General features: G+C 37.4%; 1 protein-coding gene and 1 non-coding gene across 2 annotated transcripts in view; one reads left to right on the forward strand and one right to left on the reverse strand.

Moving 5' to 3' along the window:
* TBC1D15 (TBC1 domain family member 15) overlaps positions 1-18,267 on the forward strand; it is a 76,292-nt gene extending 58,025 nt beyond the window's left edge. Inside the window, exons 13-17 of the mRNA XM_049782747.1 lie at positions 6,648-6,747; positions 7,562-7,659; positions 11,139-11,255; positions 12,611-12,697; positions 17,202-18,267. Coding sequence (XP_049638704.1) covers positions 6,648-6,747; positions 7,562-7,659; positions 11,139-11,255; positions 12,611-12,697; positions 17,202-17,423 — 624 coding nt within the window. The 3' untranslated portion in view covers positions 17,424-18,267. The remainder of the gene's footprint in view (positions 1-6,647; positions 6,748-7,561; positions 7,660-11,138; positions 11,256-12,610; positions 12,698-17,201) is intronic.
* On the reverse strand, positions 296-402 carry LOC126023568 (U6 spliceosomal RNA). The gene has a single exon (XR_007500683.1). It is a non-coding gene; the product is annotated as a U6 spliceosomal RNA (small nuclear RNA).
* Positions 18,268-18,767: the final 500 nt, after the last annotated feature.

Raw genomic sequence — 18,767 nt, forward strand, 5'->3', positions numbered from 1 at the left:
TAAAAATAAAACCAATATATTTGATGCCAGATATTGAAATGGCTTAATTGGAGAGGGGCGAAAGATTTTGAGTATGTAATGGTATAAAATCTTTCTTTTTCTTTTCTTTTCTTTTCTTTTCTTTTCTTTTCTTTTTTCTTCCTTCCTTCCTTCCTTCCTTCCTTCCTTCCTTCCTTCCTTCCTTCCTTCCTTCCTTCCTTCCTTCCTTCCTTCCTTCCTTCCTTCCTTCCTTCCTTCCTTCCTTCCTTCCTTCCTTCCTTCCTTCCTTCCTTCCTTCCTTCCTTCCTTCCATTTTTTAAATATGGAACGCTTCACGAATTTGTGTGTCATCCTTCCGCAGGAGTCATGCTAATCTTCTCTGTATTGTTCCAATTTTAGTATATGTGCTGCCAAAGCGAGTACTAAAATCTTTCTTTAATGTGCTTAATTCATTATATAGGGTTCACATACATATTGAATTCAGAAGTCCGTTTTTTTTTTTTTTAATTTTATTCTCTTGTTTATCCTCTTTTAACTTTTCTCACTTTTGTCGATTTTCTTTTTTTTGGTTTTTGGGTCACACCCGGCAGTGCTCAGGGGTTACTTCTGGCTGTCTGCTCAGAAATAGCTCCTGGCAGACATGGGGGACCATATGGGACACTGGGATTCGAACCAACCACCTTTGGTCCTGGATCAGCTGCTTGCAAGGCAATCGCCGCTGTGCTATCTCTCTGGGCCCAACTTTTGTCAATTTCCTTAAGTTCTTTTAATCAGGATTTCACTTATCCTCACATAACTTTAGTTCTTTTAAAATATACATGTTTAGGGAACTGGAGCAATACAGAGGGTAGGTTGTTTGCCTTGCACTTGGCAGACTTGGGTTCAATTCCTAGAATCCAGTATGGTCCCATTCAACACCCCAGGAGTGATTTCTGAATGCAGAACCAGGAGCAAACCCCTGAGTGCAGTTGGTTATGGTCCCTCCAAATATGTTTAAAACATATGTTTAATAAGATTTGATAGTTGAAAATGTTATTTATTTTTTGGTTTTTTGGCCACAGCTGATGACGCTCAGGGGTTACTCCTGGCTATGCACTCAGAAATTGCTCCTGCCTTGGGGGACCATATGGGATGCCAGGGAATCCAACCGCAGTCCTTCCTAAGTTAGTGCGTGCAAGATAAACGCCCTACTGCTTATACCACTCCGGCTCCAAAAATGTTATTTTTTTTTACTCAGTGAATTAATAAGTATTCAGATTATTTAGTCTCTTGCATGATTTAATGGTTTTGGGTTATTTGGACACTATTGTCTGCTTTCTTTGTGAATTTTTAAAAAATCTTTTCACTAAAACTATTTCACTATTACTATTTCTTTTTTGTTTGTTTGTTTGTTTGTTTGTTTGTTTTTGTTTTTGGGTCACACCCAGCAACGCTCAGGGGTTACTCCTGGCTCGATGCTCAGAAATCGCTCCTGGCAGGCTCGGGAGACCATATGGGAAGCCGGGATTCTAACCACCGACCTTCAGCATGCAAGGCAAACACTTTTACCTCCATGCTATCTCTCCGGCCCCACTATTACTATTTCTTAGTAAAGGGACCAGGACTTTGTTTAACTAAGTCAATTCTCTGCTGTGCTTCCAGAATTTTCTTATTAGCATTGACTTAGATTCTTTTTTTTTTTTTTTTGGACATAACTGGTGAGGCTCGAGTTACTTCTAGATTTGCACTTAACATCACTTTTGGCTGTTTTGGGGGGACTAGATGAGGTACCAGGGATCAAACCCCAGTTACCATGTCAAACACACTACCTATTGCTCCTGTTCACAGGAACTGATCTAGGTTCTTATTCAGTCAATATTTCTAGAATACATACATGAGTGTTTCACCAGTACTTAGTTAAGACTTCTAATCATAGTAGGTATTCCAAAAAGCATTAATGAGTATATACTGCAATTAGATTTCTATAAAAATTAATACTGACATGTTTAAATATATTAATGGCTTATGGAATATGTGTATGTGCACTCCTTAGATATGTGCATAATATTTAGGTCTCAAATATAAAAATAAGCTTCTGCATATCCATTATGTATTTTTTTTTTTTTTTTGGTTTTTGGGCCACACCCGGTAACGCTCAGGGGTTACTCCTGGCTATGCGCTCAGAAGTTGCTCCTGGCTTGGGGGACCATATGGGACACCGGGGGATCGAACCGCGGTCCGTCCAAGGCTACCGCAGGCAAGGCAGGCGCACCTTACCTTTAGCACCACCGCCCGGCCCCCATTATGTATATTTTAATCTGTTATTTTTGTGTATGAAGCTTCAAAGAGCTTTGCTTCAAAGCTTTGTTTTTCTTTTAAATGTAAATGTTCTTCGTGTTCACCTTTTTTTATTGAGAGTGGTCTGGGGATTTTTCTAGTCTTTGTCTAATCTTTTCCGTGTCACTTAATTCTATTGTCCACTAAAATATTTTTCCATAGTATTTGAAAGAAAGGCCAGTGTGTCACCCTCAAGATAATTTGTGTAGTTATTTCCTGGTGCGTTGCTGTTTTGGTGTCCTTAAATCTGGGCTGATGCTGTTTGACTCCTTCTTATTTTACAGCTTTATTTCTTGTAGGTTCTGAACTTCTTTTTTGATAGCTGTTGATTGTTTTTGTTGATGTTTAGTGGATGTAGGTTTAGATATAAGCCTTGTCTATTATTATAAAAATAATTGCAAAATGACCTAATGAAATTTCTTAAATTCATTCTTCCTGCCTCCTAGTTTAGTTTGTATTTTCCTTCTCCCTCTCTCTCAAATACACATATACTTGCATATATATGTATATGTGTGTATATATATATATATATGCGTGAGCATATATTCACAATGGATTATGTATCTTACATTGATCTTATTTTCTTCTTATGTTCTTTTTTTGTTTGTTTGTTTGTTTTTTTGTTTTTTGGGCCACACCTGGCGGTGCTCAGGGGTTACTCCTGGCTGTCTGCTCAGAAATAGCTCCTGGCAGGCACCGGGAACCATATGGGACACCGGGATTCGAACCAACCACCTTTGGTCCTGGATCAGCTGCTTGCAAGGCAAACGCCGCTGTGCTATCTCTCCGGGCCCGATCTTATTTTCTTTTTATGTTCTTTGTTTGTTTGTTTGTTTGTTTTTTGGGCCACACCCGGTGGTGCTTAGGAGTTACTCCTGGCTGTCTGCTCAGAAACAGCTCCTGGCAGGCAGAGGGGACCATATGGGACACCGGGATTCGAACCAACCACCTTAGGTCCTGGATCGGCTGCTTGCAAGGCAAACGCCACTGTGCTATCTCTCCGGGCCCTTTTTGTTCTTTTTTTGAGAGGGGGATTGGGCCACACCTGGTGATGCTCGGGTTACTCCTGGCTATACGCTCAGAAATTGCTCCTGGCTTGGGAACCATATGGGATGCTGGGGGATCAAACTGTGGTCTGTCCTAGGTTAGCCACATTTGCCACTGCTCTGGCCCCTGATCTCATTTTCTTATTTTCCATTTCCCTGCTTTTCTGAAGTTGGCTTTTGTCATTTTGGAGTGCTTTATAGAAGAGTAAATTGTAATACTTATACAGTGCTGTATACTACTGTACACAGTCAGTTTCAAATCATATCTAATCTTTGGCTGTCATTATAATAGTTACGCTGTTAACCGCAGAACCTTCCTTTATAGATCCTTATGGCAAACATGAAGAAATTACACTCCCAAAGCCTGTGTTAATTAGTTTCTTATCTTAGTTTAAAGAGAAACCAGCTAATAGATAACTTTTCATATGCATATATATCATCAGATAATGTATTTAACTGAGTATGATCTTTAATTTGATATTTACTTCTAATAAAACACTCTTAGTTCTCAGACTGAAATCAACTGTTAGGGAGAATATCTTGTTTCTTAAGAGTTTCAAAAGTGGGCCTGGAGAGATAGCACAGCGGCGTTGCATTTGCCTTGCAAGCAGCCTATCCTGGACCAAAGGTGATTGGTTCGAATCCCGGTGTCCCATATGGTCCCCCGTGCCTGCCAGGAGCTATTTCTGAGCAGACAGCCGGGAGTAACCCCTGAGCACCGCTGGGTGTGGCCCAAAAACCAAAAAAAAAAAAAAAAAAAAAAAAAAAAAGAGTTTCAAAAGTGTTAGGGTTACAGCCCACCATCTAGACCTCAGAAATTTTCAAAATGATTGTTATGGTGATCTCCCATTCCAATTCACTGAATTTATTCAACTTTGAAGATTATTTAAAGCTTATAAATCATAATATTTTTTTCAACTTATGGTTGCAGGGCCCCATTTACACCTTTGAATATTTTTTAAATATTTACTATTTAAACATACAAAATATATATTTATTAAAAGCAGGTTTTTTGTTTATGTGAGTTTATCTATGGTTTTTTATGATATAATTAGTACTGAGAAATGTATCAATATTAATTCTTTTTAAAACAGTAATAAACTTGTTAGCTATGAATGCATGTAATCTTTTTTTTAATGAACAGTAACTTCTAAGATGAAAATTTAATTTACTGAGCAAGAGCAATATTGTTTTCCATTTTCCATTTTCCTTAATGTTTATTTTTTAATAGAAGACAGCTGGATTTTTCTATCTGTGCCTCTATTCAGTCTACTTTAGCATCACATATCATATAGCTTACACTTGTGGGAGAATTTAAAGTACAAAATGTTCATAATGTCTTATTGCAATTAAAACAGTTTTGACTTTATAGAAACTCCATTGTCATAAAATTGAAAAGTAATCCTTAAAGTTGAAATGGATACAGACTAGAATTAAAGTTCCCATATATACTCGTATAAGCTGACCCCCCTAATTTTACCCAAAAATCGGGAAAATTTAGTTACTTGAGTATAAGCCGAGGTGGAAAATGCAGCAGCTACTGGTAAATTTCAAAAATAAAAATATATACTCAAAATAATTACAGTAATTGAGGAATCAGTGGTTAAATGATTTTTTTTTTTTTTTTTTGGTTTTTGGGCCACACCTGTTTGACGCTCAGGGGTTACTCCTGGCTATGCGCTCAGAAATCGCCCCTAGCTTAGGGGGACCATATGGGACGCCAGGGATCGAACCGCGGTCTGTCCTACGCTAGCACTTGCAAGGCAGACACCTTACCTCTAGTGCCATCTTCCCGGCCCTGGTTAAATAATTTTCAATATTTATTGCTAAAGAAAAATTAAACTAGCAACAATAACTTTAAAACTTTAAAGTGCAGAAAACCATAGCTTCACAGATAATCAAGCTAAAACTCAAAGGTTAAATTCCTTCCAAACTGGATTCCTCCTCCTCCTCAGCTGTATGTCCAAACAGAGCTTCAGCTGTCTCTGATGTGAGGGTATCAGCATAGACATTGTCATCATCACTGCTGTTGGTCATACAAAGAGGTTCAGTGGCATCCAGTTCAGTTCAGCTGCCTACCTCTTCAACCCAGCTGTGTGCACTGAATCAAATAACCTGTGTGACCCGAGTATAAGCTGAGTCTGGGTTTTCGGCACAAATTTTGTGCCGAAAACTTGATTTATACTCGAGTATATAGGTAATTTCATTTGATAAAAGAAATATGAATGAATTGATTTGATAAAAGTATTTCCTAATGTGTGCTTTTTTTGTCTCTTATTTGACATAGATATTAAGTTATGCTATTTTTGCATTCTATTTTTTTTTTTTTGGTTTTTCGGGCCACACCCATTATATGCTCAGGGGTTACTCCTGGCTATGCGCTCAGAAATTGCCCCTGGCTTGTGGGGACCATATGGGACGCCGGGGGATCGAACCGTGGTCCTTTCCTTGGCTAGCGTTTGCAAGGCAGACACCTTACCTCTAGCGCCACCTCGCCGGCCCCTTATTTTTGCATTCTTTATCTAAAATGAATGAGAAGAAAATTTAATCCTTAGTTTGAGACCAAGGAGTCTTTTTTTTTTTTTTTTGGTTTTTGGGCCACACCCAGCGGTGCTCAGGGGTTACTCCTGGCTGTCTGCTCAGAAATAGCTCCTGGCAGGCACGGGGGACCATATGGGACACCGGGATTCGAACCAACCACCTTAGGTCCAGGATAGGCTGCTTGCAAGGCAAACGCCGCTGTGCTATCTCTCCGGGCCCGAGACCAAGGAGTCTTTCCCTTTCTCTTTATTGTTCCTTTAACTTTTTTTGGGGGGGGGCACACCCAGGGACGCTCTGGGGTTACTCCTGGCTCTGTGTTCAGAAATCACCTCATGGGGGACCATATGGGATGTAAGGGTTTGAACCTGGGTTTGTCCCAGGTCAGCCACATACATGCAAGGCAAACTCCTTACCCATTGTGCTATTGCTCCGGCCTCCTTTAACTTTTTGCTTAGTTTTAGAAAAAATTTTTGACAGGTTCCACACTTTATGATATGCAGGGTTTATTCCTGGCTAATTCACTCAGGAATTACTCCTAGCTATGATGGGGGACCATATGGAATGCTGGGAATTGAACCTAGGTTGGCTACATGTAAGGCGGTCGCCCTACCTTCTTTACTATCATTTATCTGTAAATTAGTTTTTTTAAACATAGCAAATATTTGTTCTTCGATAAATTTTTCTTCAATATATATTTAGTTATTAATGATTATGTACTTTCACATAAATTGTGTATTGTGTGGTTATATTTATTTTTTTTTAAAGCATCAGAATTTTGAAGAACAAATGCAAGGCATGAAGACACAACTAATTCAGCTAAGTACTTTACTTCGGCTGTTGGACAGTGGATTTTGCAGTTACTTAGGTAGGTATGATATATCATAAGTTAACCAGCAAATTGGAGGCAATATAAGGAAAAGTGCAAAGAATTATTTTAAATATGTAGTTATTCGGTTGCATGGGCATGTTGTTTAGAACAAAAAAGAATGGTACCAAATTATCTTTGTGTAAATCTTCTTTAAAGATTGGTGTATTCATAAAATCAGTTCTTTGCTGCTATTGACGATTTTCTTGAAAGAAGTTAGCCTACGGATTTGACTAGTTTTCTTGAATTAGTAGAAGGCTAGCAAATACATACTTTTTGGGTTTCATTTTTAGTTCATTCTAGGCATTGCTCAGGGCCTACTCCTGGCTCTGTGTTCAACGATTGGATGCTTGGGATCAGTTGAACCTGAGTCAGGTGTATGCAGGCAAATACCTGACCCATTGTACTATTGCTCTGGCTTTAAATATGATTTTTTAATAATAATTTTTATTTTGATTGAAGTCGATTACATATCTTTCACAGTAGTCAAAATGACTATCTTACCTAAACTTCTATTTAGATTTAATGCAATCCCTATCCAAATTCAGACATCATTTTTTAAAGACTTAGAACAATCAATCATAAAATTCATCTGGAACCACAAAAAACCCGGGATAGCCAAACACATACTGAAAAACAAAAAGCTGGGTGGCATCTCTTTACCTAACCTGAAATTATACTATAAAGCCATAGTGATGAATATGATTTTTAATAGCTTGAGATGCCTAGGAAATTCAGAGATGAAACAGTCACTGTGTTCTAAGATAAATTAGTATAAGTAGAAACCATGTATTTTTTTTCTTTTTTTATATAGAATCTCAGGATTCTGGATACCTTTACTTTTGCTTCAGATGGCTTTTAATCAGATTTAAAAGGGAATTTAGTTTTCTAGATATTCTTCGATTATGGGAGGTAAGTTTTTTAATTATTGTGCAAATTAAAATTGCTTGTGGAGTGAAACTTAATAAAAATGTAACATAACAGATTCCTAAAGTTGGCCTTTTCCTGAAATCTCAAGTTTTGTTTTTTCTGTAAACAATGATCTTGAGCTAATTGTCTTTAGTATTTGGATTGCGTTTTTATTTTGTTTGTTTGCTGGTTTTGTTTTTTTGGGGGGCCACACCCGTTTGATGCTCAGGGGTTACTCCTGACTAAGCGCTCAGAAATTGCCCCCTGGCTTGGGGGGACCATATGGGACGCTGGGGGATCGAACCATGGTCCTTCCTTGGCTAGCGCTTGCAAGGCAGACACCTTACCTCTAGTGCCACCTCACAGGCCCCTGGATTATGTTTTTATATATCACAATCCATATGAGAGTTGGAACCAGTAAATTTCTCTTAATACTTTCATAACTAGAGGCTTTTTTTGTTGTTGTTTTTCGTTTTTTGGGCCACACCTGGCGGTGCTCAGGGGTTACTCCTGTCTGTCTGCTCAGAAATAGCTCCTGGCAGGCACAGGGGACCATATGGGACACCGGGATTCGAACCAACCACCTTAGGTCCTGGATCGGCTGCTTGCAAGGCAAACGCCGCTGTGCTATCTCTCCGGGCCCGAACTAGAGGCTTTTTAAACTTCTTTCCGTTTGCTCTTTTCTGTCTAAGAAATGCAGGATGGATAGGTGTTGCCAGAAACACCTCTAAAACACCATGGTTGATCCTGAATGAATATTTGGACACTGCATAAGCAAAAACATACTGTTGCCAGAATTTTTGCAGCTCCCACATTGTTAATTAAGACTATCCCATATGTAGTTGCGGCCCATAGTTTTAAAAAGTGAGGCTTCATGCCACTGATTTTCCATATTCTTCCACCTGCAGACTGGCAGTTGAAAGCCCTTTAAAAATCTCTCTCTCTCTCTCTCTCTCTCTCTCTCTCTCTCTCTCTCTCTCTCTCTCTCTCTCTCTCTCTCCTCTCTCTCTCTCTCCTCTCATTCTCTCTCTCTCCTCTCATTCTCTCTCTCTCCCTCCCTCCCTCTCTCTCTCCTCTCCCCCCCCCCCACCATCCTTCGTCTCCTTTTTGACAGTATTTTCACTATTGTTAATGAAGGGATACCATATATATCACTTTATTCCCTTTCAGCACGATGCCTTTGTTTGCATTGATCAGTTCCAATTATCACTGTCGTAGTGGACCCTAACTGTCATCCTGGTTTTTTGTTGCAGGCTTTCTGCCATAGACTTGTTCTCCTGGCCTTATCTCTATTGTGTCTGGATATTATTACCATACCATCTTTTACTTGGAAACCCCTTTAGATACTTGCTATTGTCCTTCTTTCATGAAAGGCTTGCCTTGATGTGAGACCATGTTCTGTTACAAAGTTCAAAGAAATGATGATAGAAATTGATAAAAGTTGAGATGCCACTTCGAGTTGAGATGGAAGCAAGCTCACTTGAGTCAGCAAATTACTAAGTATAAAATAAATATCCTACCATAAGTACTTGACATATGTAAACATTTTTTACATTTATTTCTTGTTGTTCTAAAGAAGAAAATTAAAGATAAAGCTGAAATCAGCTTTGATCATCATTCAAGGTCCTTTTCTTTCAGATAATCACAATCATAGTTTTTGTTCTATATCCTTTTCTTCATCTTTCATCTAGGGCAACTCTTGATGGAAAACAAGAATTATTCTTAGATATTTATTAATTTTATGAGATCTCACTATGCTTTCACAATAGACTACTGGCATAATCATTTATCATTATCTTATCATTATACAAATTTGGTATTACAGAAATTCTCCCAAGGATAGAATGGGGAAAAATCCATTTGATCTCCCGTTGCCCTCTGAGGTTTATACAGTCAGAAATTGATTCCTGTATTTTGGCAGCTGTCTTAGCCTTTAAGGCTTTATGCTGCTTTAAGGATCATTGCTTTGTGAAGAATCACTTTCCCTTTTTGAAACTGGAATTGAAGTCCACTTTGTTTGGAACTTCTGGTGCTGCTTACGGACCACCCACATCACAACTCGCAGTGGTCAGGGACCATCTAGTACATGACACGGAGCCCAGAGACTTACAGTGCAATCATGTGCTCTACCATTAGAACTATATATACATGGCTCTCCTGAAATTCAAATGTTCTTGACTCAGAATCATTTTATTTTATTTTATTTTTATTTTATTTTTTGGGGGGTAGGGACCACACCTGGTGGCAGTTAGGCGGGGGGGTTACTCTGGGCTCCTGGCAAACTCAGGGTACCATCTGGGATGCTAGGGATTGAACGTGGGTGGGTCCCGAGCAGCAGCGTGCAAGGAAAATGCCCTACTACTGTGCTATCACTCTGATCTAAGCACAGAATCATATTTTAAATATGTTAGTTTTATAAATTTTGTCTCTCAACTTGTTTTAAAAGGATGAGCTGGAAAATATTCTCAGTGCATATCTAGAGTAACTTACTTTTTATTTGCTAACTAAATTGGGAGATTTTAATGAAACCCTTAATTAATTGCATTACAATTAAACTTAAAAAAAACTTTAAAAAAAAGAATTTAGCTTGAAAACTATTACATTTACTTTGCTCTGATCAAAGAAGTGAAAAAATTCAGGTACCCTAAAATACTTTCACAATAGTTTTTTGTATGGACCATTTTGTTTTAGCTATACCTTGGGGGGAAATTAAATTATTAGTCAAATATTTTTGCTGTTGAGATGTAAATTTTGGATAATCGATGCCATTGTGGGCACAATTTAGCGACATATAGTTAGTTATCTGAGTTATAGATAATACATATAAAATGATGTTGAGGATGCAGGTCTGGGTTTTTTTTTTTTAATGTACTATATATAATTGCATCTCTTTGCCTTCTGGGGGCTTAACTTTTTTGCTCCGAGAGATTGTAGATGATATAAAAGTGAAAAACAGAAAGTAAGGAAATAAAATACCATTAGGCCATCAATTTCAAAGAGTTTTGGCTGTGCACCTTAGAACTTATTGCTGTGACAGCTTAATACCGTTTATGATGATATTGCTTAGGCCCAATGATTTGCTTGCTGTGGTTACCAACAGGCCATACTGATCAGTTCATCAGGCTCGCTTAATGTTAAAATTGATACTAGTTGGGGCTGGAGCAATAGCACAGCGGTAGGGCGTTTGCCTTGCAAATGGCTGACCCAGGACGGACCTCGGTTTGATTCCTGCAGAGCCAGGAGTAACCCCTGAGCACCACTGGGTGTGGCCCCCCCCCCAAGTTGATATTAGTTGCTTTGTAGATAAAGGTAAGGTTTCTCTTCCCTACCCTCATTTCCTTATTAATAGACTGCTTCATCCAGGTGACATCTTTGTATAGCAGTCGATCTAAGTTTAGCATTGATTCTGAGGAGAATATTTAGAATGGAGATGGTTTACTAGTTGCTTAATTGTGTTAATACTTGTTCTTTTCCTTTGGTAGGTAATGTGGACTGAATTGCCATGTAAGAATTTCCATCTTCTTATTTGTTGTGCTATTTTGGAGTCAGAAAAGCAACAAATAATGGAAAAGCATTATGGCTTTAATGAAATACTTAAGGTAACTTTTTAAATTTAGATTTTAAGAATAACTTGACTCTTAAGCTCAGTTTGTTATTTCCTTGGAACTTCATTTGAGTAACATGAATTATTTCCTTTGAGAAACATACAAGTAATATAGTGTGCACTGACTCTGTGAATGACAGTCATTAAAAATTAAATATTTTTATTTAAAGCATTGTGATTTACAGAGCTACTCATAGTTAAGTTTTAGACTAAATGCAACGTTTCAACACTAGTCCCTCCACCAGTGTTCCCGGAATCCATCCTAGAATTCCTGCCCCAGCCTGCCATCTTAACAGGCACCTTTTTAAATTTGGTTGTTCAAGTACGGGTTTCATGATTTCATTGTTGTTGACACTGTGGTTTGGGTATTTTTACTTCTGTCCTTCCTTAGCATCACCAATGCACCTGAGTACCCTGAAGTCCTATTCCCCAATTATTTCACATCCGTCTTTTTCCTCCTTTGCTCAGTTTCTTTCTCTTTTTTTTTTTTTTTTTTTTTTTGGTTTTTGGGTCATACCCAGCAGCGCTCAGGGGTTACTCCTGGCTCTACACTTAGAAGTCGCTCCTGGCAGGCTCGGGGGACCATATGTGATGCTGGGATTCGAACCACTGTCCTTCTGCATGCAAGGCAATTGCCCTACCTTCATGCTATCTCTCTGGCCCCAATTTCTTTATTTTTTTTGTTTTGTTTTTGTTTTTGGGACAAACCCAGCAGCGCTCAAGGGTTACTTCTGGCTGTATGCTCAGAAATCACCCCTGCCAGGCACAGGGGACCATATGGGATGCCGGGATTTGAACTGGATTTGAACCACCATCCTTCTGCATGAAAGGCAAATCCCTTACCTCCATGCTATCTCTCTGGCCCCTTTATTTTTTTTAAATTTTATTTTATTGAAACCATTGTGATTTACAAAGTCCTTCATAGTTGGATTTCAGCCATACAATGAATCGACCAATCCCATAATCAGTGTCGACCTCCCTTTACCAGTGTTCTCAGAGTACATCCTATACCACCACTCTTTGCCCCCTGGCCTGCCAGTATAGTATAACAGTTGGCCATTTATTTTTAACTGACCATTTAAGAAAAGGAGGCTCAACAAATGTACTTCCTTCCTAAAAAAAATATTTTCTTTTACTTCTAATTTTTAAACAGCTGATACACTTAATGTGCCATAAGCTTATGAGTAATTTCCTACTTTTAAAACTTTGAATTTTCTTTTATTTATAGTATGTAGACATTTTGTAAAGGATTTTTATCAGCAGGGGAACATAATTGGCAATAAATTGTTTATGTACTAGGATATAGTAGAGCTTTCTGTTTTGGCTATCATTTTATTTTACTCATTTTAGCATATCAATGAATTGTCCATGAAAATTGATGTGGAAGATGTGCTGTGCAAGGCAGAGGCAATTTCTCTACAGATGGCAAGATGCAAGGTATATGGTCTTTTAAATAATTGCAACATTTTTTGCATGGTTTTGGTGGAATAAAGTCAAGAATTTTTCTTTTTAGTATTAAAATAAATGGCAGCTTTATTGGGTATCAGATTGATGCAAAGTCTTGGCTAGCATTTTGTTTACCACAGTAAATTAAAAATTACAGACCTTAATTGAAAACCATTGATTAATTATGTGAGATAGGAAGCATAAGGCAAAATGGCAAAAATAATGAAAACATTTGCAACAACCTGAGTGCAGAGATTTAACTAAGCATTGATAAATTACACAATTGGATTAATGAATCCAGAATAGAACCTGAAAATTAAAATGTACTATTCTCAGATAAAGACAGATGCTAATCCGAAATAATTCATATTTTTAGTCTGTTTTTCTGTTTGTATCAGTCAAGTTCTTAATAGTTTCATAAGAACAAGACAAATGGGATGCATTGTCAAATGAATTCAAGACAAATCATTATACTTTTGTTATAATTTGGCATATACATTCTATTTTTTGTTTCTGTTTTGTTTTGGGGACTCTCCGTCTTGTGTTCAGGGCTTGCTCTTGGCTCTGCGCTCAGGGATGACTCCTGGTGGGACTGTGGCTCAGAAGATGGGGTTTTAGGAATTGAACCTGGCTGACTGCGTGCAAGGCAAACTCCCTGCCTGCTGTATTTGCTATCTCTCCAGCCTTTGATTCTTATGTTTTGGAGATCATACCAGTTGGTGCTCAGGGAATCATTTCTAATTTAGGTGACATTAGCTTTTAAAATAGAAATACTTATATTTTAGGGACACATTGCTACCTACCACAATGCATCTGACACCCAAGTCTCACCATTTGTTGGTCCATTCACTGCGCTCCCAGCCCCAGCATCCTTATCCTGTCCTTGGTAACCTTAATTCTATGGTCAGAGTCTATGTCTTAAGTCCCAGTTATTGTTTTTAATCACACTGTCTTATTCCCTTATATCTTTATGTACGACGTGAGTGGGATTATACAGTATTTTTTTCAACTTCTGACTTAAAGTACTTAGCACAACATTTTCCAGGTCTGTCTAGAATTCTGGGGTCTCAAACTTGCGGCCCGCGGAACGCAAACGGCCCTCCATACAACGTTCTGTGGGTCTGCCCTAGAGGAATCTTTTTTGTTTTGTTTTGTTTTGTTTTAGTTGTTTGGGTCACACCCCCAATGTTCAAGGCTTACTACTGACTTTGCACTCAAGGATCACCCCGAATTTGCCTCCTGTGCCCCCCAGGTAAATTGAGTTTGAGACCCCCGGATTGTAGCAAAAGGGCTAAGCTGTTATCTTTTCCTAAAGCTGAGTAATAAATTCCATTTTGCATTACTATCATTTGCTGCTTCTGGCCTTTAAACATAGACTAGTCTCAGTGATGTAAAGTGATGTCTCATCGTTTTGATTTTTGTTTACGTGGTAATAAACGATAATCTGTTCTTTCTCATTTGGCCATTAGTATGTCTTCTTTGGAGGAAGAGTCTATTAGGCAAGTCTATTTTTTTTAATGAGTTTATTTGCTTTTCCCTTGAGTTTTACTGAGTTAATTGAATTGAGTGTCCTTTGGGGGCATATATATTTTTCAGTTATTAGTCACCATGAAATTAAAAATTCATTATTCGGTTTTACGTTTCAACACCAATCCCTTCATCGGTGTGCACTTCCCTCCGACTGTGTTCCCCTTCCACTCCCATTTGCCTTCTTCTACAAGAGCATCATTGTGTGTGTTTGCACTGTGGTTTGCAGTGCTGTTGTTGATACTTCGATACATAACATGTTACCGTCTTTCAGCACCACCTTCTCCTCCCGGCCATCATTTCTTTCTACTATAGCTGTTACCCCTCTCTATCCTGTCCCCAGCCCCCTCAAAGTGGCATGTTTCCAACTGAATTTCACTTCCCATCTTTTCCATTTCTTTGGGTATTCATTATACCACCATTATGATTCTCTCTATCCCACATGAGAGAGATAATTCTGTGTTGGAATTTCTCTGACCAACTTCACTCAGCATGGTACATACCAAGTCCTTCCACGTGGTAGCAAGTTGCACGACTTTATCTTATCTTCTCTTAGAGCAGAGTAATTTTTGATCATGTATATGTACCATAGTTTCTTTATCTAGTCATTGGACATTTGAGTTGTTTCCAGATTTTGGCTATTGTAGATAGTGCTGCAAGGAACAAATGTTTTTTCTCCATATTTTTTTGAGGGGGGTCGTATGAGTTATATTCCAAGAAGTGGAGTTCCTGAGTCATAAGTAGAAGCTTCAATTCCTAGATTTTTGAGGAATGTCTATATTGTTTTCCAGAAAGATTCCCACCAACAGTGAATGAGAGTTCCATTCTTCCTGCATTCATACCAGTACTGGTTATTCTTTCTGATGTGTGTGTGCCAGTCTTTGTAGTGTGAGAATGTGCTTCATTGTTTTGATTTGCATTTCCCTGATGATTAGTAATTCAGAGCATTCTTTTCATGTGTCTTTTGACACTTTTTATTTCTTCTTTGAGGAAATTTCTGTTCATCTCTTTCCATGTTTTGATTTTTTTTCTTCCTAAGTTCTACCAGAGTTTTATATATCTTTGATATTAATTCCTTATCAGATGATTAGTGGCTAAGTGATTTCTCCCATTCTATGAACTGTTTTTGTATCCTGTCCCTTGTTTTTTTTTTTTTTTTTTGTGAGCTGCAGAAACTTCCTAATTTAATGTAGTTCCATTTGTTTATCTTTGCTTCAACTTGCTTTGTCAGTGATGTTCTATCTGAAGATATCTTTAGCTTCAGTGTCATGAAAAGTTCTGCCTGTATTTAATTTTATATGCTTTATTAATCCAGGTCTGATATTAAGGTCTGATTTAATCCATTCTTACTTGACTTTTCTGCATGATGTTAAAAAGAGGTTTGTGTTCACTTTTGTTTGCAGGTAGATGACAAATTTTCCCAGTACTGTTGAAGAGACTTTTGTGCTCCACATTATTAATTTTGTTATTTTGTCAAATATGAACTGATCATATACCTGAGGGTCTGTTTCAGGCTATGCAACTCTATTCCATTGATCTGACGGTCTGTTTTTATTACAATACCATGCTGTTTTCATTACTCCTGTTTGTAATGCAGCTTGAAATTGGGGAAAGTGATATCTCCCACTTTCTTTTCCTTAAAAATTGCTTTAGCTGTTGGGGGATTTATTGTTCCATGTGAATTTCAGGAGTATTTGTTCTATTTCTTTGAAAATTGTCATGAGTATTATAAGAGCTGCATTGAATCTGCATTGCCATTCCTCCCAATCCATAAGCAGGGGATGTGTTTCCATTTTTCATGTCCTTTTTTATTTATTAAAGTAATGTTTTGTAATCTTTGTATAGGTCTTTCACCTCTTTAGTTAATAGTTAATTCTTTTTTTTTTTTTTTTTTTGGGCCACACCTGGCGGTGCTCAGCGGTTACTCCTGGCTGTCTGCTCAGAAATAGCTCCTGGCAGGCACGGGGGACCATATGGGACACCAATTTCGAACCAACCACCTTTGGTCCTGGATCGGCTGCTTGCAAGGCAAACGCCACTGTGCTATCTCTCCAGGCCCTAATTCTGAAGTATTTGATTTCCTGAGTCACAACCATGAACGGATTATTTAATATTTTTCTCCTCTGTTTTGATTTGCATTTCCCTGATTAGAGATTCAGAGCATTCTTTCATGTGTCTTTTGACAGTTTTTATTTCTTCTTTGAGGAAGTTTCTGTTCATGTCTTCCCATGTTTTGATTTTTTTCTCCCTAAGTTCTACCAGTGTTTTATTTATCTTTGATATTAACTCCTTATTAGATGATTAGTAGCTAAGTGATTTCTCCCCTTTTCATATAGGAAAACTATGCATTTTGAGTATTAATTTTGTAGCCTGCCACTTTACTATACAAATCAATTGTTTTTAGAAGCTTTTTTGTAGAGACGTTGGGACTTTCTAAATATGGTATCATCTCATTTGTAAATAGTGATAAGGTTAACTTCCCTTCCTGTCTGGATGCCCAAGTGGGCAACCTTAATTGTGAATGGCTTTGGCTATTTTGAGGAAAGTTTGTTTAATTTTCATTTCTTTTTTTTTTTTTTTTTTTTGACCACACCTGTTTGATGGTCAGGGGTTACTCCTGGCTAAGCGCTCAGAAATAGGCCCTGGCTTGGGGGGACCATATGGGATGCCGGGGGATTGAACCGTGGTCCTTCCTTGGCTAGTGCTTGCAAGGCAGACACCTTATCTCTAGCGCCACCTTGCTGGCCCCTAATTTTCATTTCATTCAGAATTTTTATCATGAATGAGTGCTAGATCTTTCATATGCTTCTGTGCCTCTATTGATATTTTATTTTTTTTATTGACATGATGAATTATGTTGATAGATTCGCATATGTTGAATCATTGTTTTAAGTAGAAGTGGTATTTTGTGATTACTTTTTCTCTATAGTCAACAAATGTGTTTCTGTGTTTGGTTTTTAATATTCAGGAATTGCCACAAGCAGTTTGTGAGATTCTGGGACTTCAGGACAGTGAAGTGACAACACCAGATTCAGATGTTGGTGAAGATGAGAATGCTGGCATGGCTCCTTGTCCTACATCACCATTTCAGAGTAACTCCTTGCCTGTCCATGCTTCCGGTAGAGCCAGCGACGACACCCCAACACAGATATCAGTGTCCCCAAATGTCAGCAGATTAACACCAGCATGATCATTCTTGCTTAGTTTTTTAAGAGACACTTTGTTGGAACTCTTTCAGATTTTGAAAGGTGGATATTTAAAATCTTGGTATTGATCATGCTCTAAAGTTTATGGAAAGTGTACCGATGTTCTTGCATTAAAGCTTTACAAAGATTTAAACTAATTATTTTTGTAGTTACTTCTACCAAATAGCCTTTCCTTTTCAATAACATTCCTTAGTATTTTTATAGCCATGTACATTTTATTTTCTTGCTAATGAACTGGAATTGGATTAAAAAAAAAACACAAGTGGATGAGTTGGAAATTATGCACTTTGAAAAACATTCACTTTGTTTACTATTAGTTTAGTGGGTTTTGAATTTGGTTAAATATTGAATCTTTCTATATAGCAGTCTAAGCTGAAAAGTAGATTGTTACCCAGTAATGATCTAAAAGAATATGTTTTCTCTGTTGTTTACAACAATACTTCGCTTAAATATTTATGCGTTGGAATGTGAATTAAATTTGGACATTTTCATCAATGCAATTTAATGTGTAGATAAAGAACTATTTCAACCATAGTAAGTGGATTGGCAGTATATTTTTTACCTTGAAATTTTCTTCAATTGTATATAAAGACTCTATAGTTACTTATTTATGAGTATAAGAAAGGATAGGCATATTTTCTTTAACTTAATAAACTTGAGTATTGGTTTATATAACCTGATTTGATGAAATGAATACATAACTTCAATATGAAATTTTTTTCAGAACTATTTTCTTAACGAATGTTTATTTCATGAGACGACATCCAACCCTGTACCTGGTGTAATTTTAAAATTAATTGCTTGTAACCTCACTTTACTAATAATGTTTATTATCTTTCTTAATAATGCATTAACTGATTAATCAGGTCTTCACATTTTTTAAAAAACATGTGCGAAAAGGCTTATGTCAGAAATTTCTAGATAACTGTCATGAGTCTCAAACATCTTTTTGTATATGAACGAAGCTGTTTTTACCATGCAGTGTTGCATGATTTTAAGTTATGTAGAACTAACATAACTGATTCCGTTTTAATTGTAATTTGTTAACTTCTGTACATACCATTAAAATAAATTTGAAGTTGAATTAGTGTTTTTAGTTAAATTATACTTAGAAATAGGATGCTAGTTTTTCAGAACAAAATATCCATGGACCTTTGAATGAGTAGTGGAATTGAGAAAGAAGTATGGCCCCTTTGTAACTGAAAACATTTTTCACTAGTATGAAATTGGGAACAGTGCTGCCTTAGAGAATATAGTTACTTGACTCAGTAAAGCAACTTTTTACAATTGGTGGTAATAAATTAAAATAAGTTATGTAGTTGTTCTGA

Source organism: Suncus etruscus, chromosome 11 (assembly GCF_024139225.1).
Source record: "Suncus etruscus isolate mSunEtr1 chromosome 11, mSunEtr1.pri.cur, whole genome shotgun sequence".
Taxonomy (NCBI): Eukaryota; Metazoa; Chordata; class Mammalia; order Eulipotyphla; family Soricidae; genus Suncus; species Suncus etruscus.